Source organism: Oncorhynchus keta, chromosome 35 (genome assembly GCF_023373465.1).
Source record: "Oncorhynchus keta strain PuntledgeMale-10-30-2019 chromosome 35, Oket_V2, whole genome shotgun sequence".
Lineage (NCBI taxonomy): Eukaryota > Metazoa > Chordata > Actinopteri > Salmoniformes > Salmonidae > Oncorhynchus > Oncorhynchus keta.
This window is the reverse complement of record NC_068455.1, coordinates 16,272,038-16,279,849: the sequence shown is the minus strand read 5'-3', so window position 1 is coordinate 16,279,849 and position 7,812 is coordinate 16,272,038. Positions and strand designations below refer to the sequence as shown.

Genomic DNA, 7,812 nt, shown 5'->3' with positions numbered 1-7,812 from the left:
GTCCACTAGCTGTCCACTGGGAAGGGAAAGGGGATACCTATCAGTTGCACAACATTTAACCAAAAGGAGTCTTCCCCATTTAAAGAACCCCTCGAAATCAGAGAGTTGTGGTGGGTTGACTTAATCGACATTCACGTCATCGGCGCCCAGTGAGCAGAACCGCAGATTTTTCCACCTTGCCCGCTCGGGGACTAGTGGTTAGGGCGTTGGGCCAGTAACCAAAAAGTTGGTAGATCGAATCCCCCGAGCTGACCAGGTAAAAATCTGTCCTTCTGCCCCTGAACAAGGCAGTTAACCAACTGTTTCTAGGCCGTCAGTGTAATTTGTTCTTAACTGACTTGCCTAGTTAAATACTTAAAAAAAATAAAAAAACAAGCAACATTTTGGTTACTGTCCCAAAGCCTAGGCTACATAAATGGATATGTGGTTTATTTAAAAGAGATCTTAAAACACACATCTTTAGCTTTGCTTTTCCTTAGGGTTTTTATAGTTATTCTTTCGTTTTAATATTATTATTATTATTTTAATCCTCTTATGTTTATTGTGTAGTAAATATTTCAGTTTTTTTTTTCATTGTATTTTTTTGTTGTATGAAGCGCATTGCGTTGCATTCATGTCTGAAATGTGCTATATAAATAAAGCTTGGTTTTATTTCATATGTGAGTGGGTCTGCAGAGGGGCTTGGCTACATTAACACAGAGTTCGCACATAATTCACTGATCATTAACCAATCGAAGGGAACAGAAAGGCACTGAATGTTACTTAATTAATTTTACATAAATATGATGGTTTGTTTGGTGTGTCTGTGATATGAATTCTATAGCCATGGAAGATGGAAAATATAAATCTCAAACTCAAAATGGAAAGTCAAATTAGCATTGCAGTTAAGTATCGAACTGGAAATGCATTTCGGTTAAGTTCTTCCATTGTTTTATTGTACGGTAAATATGCAGGCACTCTACTTATAAGTTATATCATATAACAATGTAACACAACATTATAAATACAACACCATTCCATGTTGACTTTTTGCCACTATTGGATATTAGGGCTGGTGTAGACATGGGGGAAATAAGATATATGTTATAAATTGTGTATGACATAAACATATTGATCAGCTGCCATGAAGATCACTGTCATCCATTATGGAAAACAAGGCATAAAATGAAGACCCACCAAATAAGGGTAGATTTAGGTATTGGTGGGTATGAATGTCTATTTCACCAGCCTTGGCGCTGGGTGTACAATTTGCAGGGCTACAGGGCAAGCATTACATTAGCGAATAAAAACAGTCTAATATCGAGTATGAGCACATGTACGAGTTGCGATTTATAGCAGGAAAATGCTGCAATAGCTGTTTTCAAAGTATTTCTGCTGTTATGTTTCATAGATGCTTATTGCACAAAGAAATACGAATCCCATATCCCCAATTCAAGCAGCAACACAGCCTGGCAGGGTAGCTGCGTGCACATAGTGAAGTGCTGATAGATTCATTTTAGGAGGCGCTGCGCACAGGCATAAAAAATGTGTTTAATTTACTCGAAAGTATACCAAGTGTGACCTCGTGTTTCTTAACTATTTACATTGTTTTGTTCACAAGCTCGGTTGCTTTTCAACTGTAGTTTGAGTCTGCTGCTTCAACTGATAGTGAAAAGGCGCCTATCCATAATCTCACACAGATGCCCCGTTACCACAGTAACCTCGTGTTCTTAAAGGGGCAGCTGATCATTTAGTCTCATCCGATATATTGGTTAAAAGACTGGTCACCAAAAAATTGTCACAATACAATCATTTGTGTTATTTTATTTGTGTATTATGTAATTATGGCGAAAAAAATATTTTCGCTGGTAAAATATCTGAATGGCTGGTAATTTTTTTCATAGTGGCTGGTGGGCCAAAAATAACATTTTAGGCCCTGTGGAACACTATTTGAATCAAGTATGAAATCCCTTTGAATTACACTTTAAAGGGGCAATCTGGGATTTGTACATCCATTTACTACACTAACAACATGGTATGGGGATTAAATGTAATTAATTATTTTAATTTCTAGAAAATAATTCACCATTGAATTTGAACACCAACCCTTGCACATGAATTTGAAAAGTGGGGAATTGTGTGGGCCTAGACTGCCTAAGGATTTTTACAAAAATTATATACAGTAATAATAATTTATATTACATTTTTTACAATAGTTTTTATGATCTTCGGATTTCATCTCTTCAGTTTGTATTGAAAGGAGAAATGTTAATTAATACTGAAGAGAAAAAATATCCAATCCGGATTTTTCTTTGATAGTCTCTGGGTAGAAAAATCGAGCTGGCTCAGCCAGCCATTGGCTAGGCCTTCAGAAACTGTACGGAAGGGCCTCTGACGTTCAACTGTATTAGAGTATAACTTTGAAGTGATAGTGGAATGAACCAATCACATTTTGACTTGCAACGGGTTGGACATTTAAAAAGGTGATGATGTGTAGACTGCTAATAGTGAAATAATAATAATAGTTAGCATCACCCTTATCTGGATTAGGCTAGCGTTCAAATTTAGTTCTATTCATCTGGTGAGTAGCACTGTTCGATGTTATTTTATTTTGCAGCTTGCTTGTTGTTAGCTATGTCTTTTAAGATAATAACTGTGATCATTGACAATAAACATTGTTGCATTTCAACTTTAGGAACAGTGGGTTAACTGCCTGTTCAGGGGCAGAACGACAGATGTGTATCTTGTCAGCTCGGGGGTTGCAACCTTCCGGTTACTAGTCCAACGCTCTAACCACTAGGCTACCCTGCAGCCCCAAGATCGCTGCCCTTTTCAGCACCAGGAGCCTGTCGTCTTGGATGTGACACACTTGTCGCAATTGGTGATAGTGTACTGGTGGTGTTATGCTTCCATAGGTTCTGTGAAAAACTGTCTTTTTGTTTTGCTAGTCAGATTATTTTATGTTGTTTGTCACATGTTGTGTCCATGCCGGTTCTGTCTCTCTGTGCGCGGCAGCCGGATGCGCGGCCAGGCCTGTTTGATTAATTAATAATGTCAGCAAAAAACATTGCTCCTCCTTCACTACGAATGGTCTGACAACAGAAGATATAATATCGCCGGGCGCATTCGGTGATGCTATCTATGTTTTCTGTTATTTTCTTGATTTTTGAGTTTGATGTACAATATTTGATCCTTCTGATGGCCTAGGTCCTATGGCTCGCCACTGAATTTGAACTAGTCAATATTATATATTGAGCTACCTCGGCCGTGTATTGCAACGGTTCTGTATTGCAATAGATCTATCTCCCTAATTCCGTGTGAGAAAATACGACTTGAGCGACTGACCCATCATTTGTACAATATGTTGTCTGAAAATCTTAGCCATTGGTAGTTTTGGGGATTCATTGTGGATAAAATGGTGTTATTTAATCGCCTTAATTAATAACCTACAGCTGTGAAAGACAATTGTGTTGAGATGCTTGCTGAACTATGAATGATTTGCATAATAATAATAATAATATATGCCATTTAGCAGACGCTTTTATCCAAAGCGACGTACAGTCATGTGTGCATACATTCTACATAACACCAATAATCAAATTAAATTGTTTTGTTTTTTCATTCTTCGTAAACAACAGGTATATATATATTAACAGTGAAACGCTTACGGGCCCTTGCCAATAATGCAGAGAGAGAAAAAGCGAAATAATACATCAAAAAATGACGCGAGGGATAAAATACACAATGAGTAACGATGACTTGGATATATACACCAGGTACCAGTACGGAGTCGATGTGCAGGCTACAAGGTAGGCTAATTGAGGTATATATGTACATATAGGTAAGGATAAAGTGACTAGGCAACAGGATAGATAATAAACAGTAACAGATAATCCCATTATCATTAGGCTATAAAGGCAATCGTTGATTTGTCCAACGAGTTTTAAATTAGTGTATAAGCTATTAGGCTAACCAGGAATTAGGCACATACAAATACGTATCACAATGAATCTTTTTGAAATGACGTTTGTTTTGAATGTTTTTAAGTGATTGGCTGAGCTTTGCCAATTCTAAACGAAATAATTGTCCTTTTGATAACCATTTTTGTTTCCTTTTAGTTGAAGGTGGCAAAACAATCTCGACAGTAAATCATAAATAGACTATTGTCACTGTCTATTTTGCCACATCAGAGGCTTCATATATGCGCATGAATCGGAAATAATTGAATCTGTATTACCACTCTTGTGTTTGATAGCCTACCTGACGCGTTCAAGAAAACGTTATAAGAAGAGTAGAAGCTTCATATCAACTTTACCATTTAGGACACTTTTCCTGAATTTATCCAAATGCGATTCAAGCGCTATTTCCAAGAAAATTGTGTATTTTTCATTTTTTCAAATGTCTTGCATCTGGAAAACAACACACATTTAGCCTACAGTCAATCTAGGCCTATTAATTTCCAATTCATAAACATAGATCATATGATTAGAAATAGATGAACAAATGTGAAAGGTGACAAAGGAAATAGAGAGGATTCGGATATGATTTAATGTATATTCATTGTTCCTGTAATTATCATTCATTGCAACATATTGACAAATCAATTTAGTCAAATCCCCAAACACGTCTGTATGGTTATGAGTTGACAAATATAGCCTTTTATCTTATAAAGGTGACAAAACGCTGTTTCATATTAAGTGTGATTTCTGTTTAACTCCATGAAATATATTCTCCCCATTGATGTAGTTTCAAAATATTATTTGCGGTAAATCGTGATGATGAATAAACCACTCAAATATGAGATGTCATGTCAGCTCACGAAGTATTAACACAGGCCAGAAAACTGATCAAGGCTCCTTGCTCACCACATCTTCGGGACGTTATGCATAACAACTTTAAATTAAATATAAATAGCTTACCCCATTGCAATAATAAAAGTAATATTTACTATACAACTGTGCAACATCATGGCAAAATATTTCATTACTTCAGTCCACATCACATGTACACTATGTACAAGAAGTCCCAATCGAGTATATAGCCTATTTGCGCATCCACCCATACACTATGCAACCAACGGTCCGTTCTATTGTTTTGTGTTAATATTCTACCTATCAGCTGTCCGAATCCACGTCACTTTTGTTTTCCTCGGTTTTCTCTGTGGGTGTTTTCATCGATTTGTTCCATTTCTGCGAGTTTTCAGACTCTTCCGAGGACGACCTTTTCTGTCTTCTCCATTTCGCTCGTCTGTTTTTGAACCACACCTATGTGAAAATAAAAGATACAATTGTTTACTTTGTATGAAATATTTGTTATACCGTGTTGTAGAGTAATTCTAAAGTCGTTTGAGCTTAATAGAACATATTGTAATGAAACAGCAGGGAGCAGCAAAACAAATGTGGCACTATAAACACGTAAACGTTTGCTATTATTATGTGCGTAACGCTTGGATATAATATTTGGCCTTTCAACTAATGTTGAAGATATTGATAACTTTATTTTCGTGATATGGAGAGATCCTTCACATATTTTCTGAAAATCAACGCAGCCTAATGTGTGTATAGGGAGGTAGACAGCCAGCAACACAGGGCCGTGCATACACTCACCTCGACCTTCTCTTCCCGTAGGTGCACTCTTCGCGCGAGCTGTTCCCGTGTGCCGACGTCTGGGTACTTGGTCTCCTGAAAGAGATTTTCCAGGGCCTCGAGCTGCTCGTCGGTGAAGATAGTCCGGTGCCTCCTCTTGCGTCGGCAGTGGAGCTGGTTCAGGAGCTGGAGCTCCGTCCGAGACAAGGTGCCCACGTTCATATAGGACATCATCTGGTGCGGGATGGGAGAGATGAGCACGGAGCCCGTGCGGTCATAACCTGCATGGATCAATAAACATACTAGATTCATTAGAAAAATGTGTTTGTCCTCAATTAATAATTAATTTCGCAACACACCCAGTAGCCCTATAAAAGACATCACAAATGAAAAACAATGAGAACAAAAAACAACGCAGCACAAATCAAGCTATTTAGACAGCAAAAACAACACCTTTACGCATGTATAATATAGACCAGGCATCATCCCATGCAAATGTCTACACAAAGTTTAACATAAAATGTATTCTAGTTCATGCGTAAAAGTAAAAGTGAATTAGAATAGGCCTATGCCATGGATAGACTTCTTAAATAGGGTAAAGGTGCCACCAAAATGACTGCATGTGTAATGTTGCGCAATGGGCGCATTCACAAGTTAAAACACCAACCAAATTACCTGTATCTATCATCCTCTATAACCTAACAATGTTTTAACTTGTGCTTGTTATTACATGCATCGTTACATTGTCCAGTACCCAAGGAACATGCAGAGTTTAAACGTTTACATTGGGCTACAGATAGAAGTGGGAAAGGGAAACGTACCGGTTGGAATACACGGGCACTGTTGCGAGCCGAGGGCTGGGATAGCGCTGCAGCAAGCAGGGCCACTGGGGCCCTGCACATGCATTTGTCCATAATAATAGTTATTATATCCTATTCTAGTCCCGTTCACCGCCTCGATGGCCGAGGGAGAAGATCCAGTAGTGTGCGAGTAGAGTCCATTATAATCGGCAGCGGTGTAGATGGAATCAGTGAGGTTCGAGAACACCACCGGGGCATTCCGATGGAGGAGCACTGAGTCCTTGCAAGTGGGTCTCCCGGCAAGGATACTGTCGATGCTAAACATACCAGCGGGCATCACCGATACGTGGAAAGGATGATAAAAAACCTCGTTGCTTTTAAAAATCCTAAATTCGTTTCGGTCAGGAAACAGTCAGCGGAAAGTTCCTAAATCTGCGTCATAACATCGAGTTTGTTGACGTTGGCGTGTTTATCTCTTGTTGGACCAACTCCGGTGGCCGGTGGGTGCATTGAGACTAAAGCTTCACTAACTTGTTTTCGTGGTCCTCTTGAACTCCAGCCCGGTTATATACTCGGCTGACGTCACCGACCAGTTGAGCCGGTGCTGGAGAAGCGGATGACAAGCCAAGAGCAGAGAGAGGCTGGTTTTAGGGTTAGCGCACAATGTGAAAGGCACAGATCTGTGTATTGGGAATTAAATTAAATGAATCTGTACTGTTTGCAGACGTTTGAAACAAACCACACAACTCAGTGCAATGTCAGCCATGAGGGCTAATTGTACAATGTAGGCTAATCAGTTTAATTTAATTGTCAGCTAAATTATATTCGTAAACACATTTCCCGTGAACCTATTACTGAAAAATCAGGTGCTGCTTCCTGTAAAATATATCTGTACTAATAAATGTAACTATAGGACTACCTGTTTTCATTTCGCTGCAGATAGCGACTGGCACGAGCTGCAACAAACACTCAAACTGGACCGTTTTTTCTCAATCTCTTCATTCAAAGACTCAATCATGGACACTCACTGACAGTTGTGGCTTCTTTGTGTGATGTATTGTTGTCTCTACCTTCTTGCCCTTTGTGCTGTTGTCTGTGCCCAATAATGTTAGTACCATGTTTTGTGCTGCTACCATGATGTTGTCATGTTGTGTTGCTACCATGCTGTGTTGTCATGTGTTGCTGCCTTGCTATGTTGTTGTCTTAGGTCTCTCTTTATGTAGTGTTGTGTTTTCTCTCTGGTCGTGATGTGTGTTTTGTCCTATATTTATATTTTATGCTTAACTTTTAATCCCAGCCTCCGTCCCGGATGGAGGCCTTTTGCCTTTTGGTAGGACGTCAGTGTGAAGAAGAATTGGGTCTTAACTGACTTGCCAAGTTATATAGAGTTTAAATAAATAATAAATACATAAATAATAAATAAACATCAATTTGCTAAACTAATTCAT

The 7,812-nt window shown here is 38.7% G+C and overlaps 1 protein-coding gene across 1 annotated transcript; it reads right to left on the bottom strand.

The window, feature by feature from the left end:
* Nucleotides 1-4,504: 4,504 nt before the first annotated feature.
* Nucleotides 4,505-6,921, bottom strand: LOC118368084 (homeobox protein goosecoid-like). Its single transcript, XM_035751841.2, has 3 exons — nucleotides 6,386-6,921; nucleotides 5,586-5,845; nucleotides 4,505-5,243 (listed from the first exon to the last, which is right to left on the bottom strand). The coding sequence occupies exons 1-3, from the start codon at nucleotides 6,699-6,701 to the stop codon at nucleotides 5,094-5,096; spliced, it is 726 nt and encodes a 241-aa protein (XP_035607734.1). The 5' UTR covers nucleotides 6,702-6,921; the 3' UTR covers nucleotides 4,505-5,093.
* Between the last annotated feature and the right edge of the window lie 891 nt (nucleotides 6,922-7,812).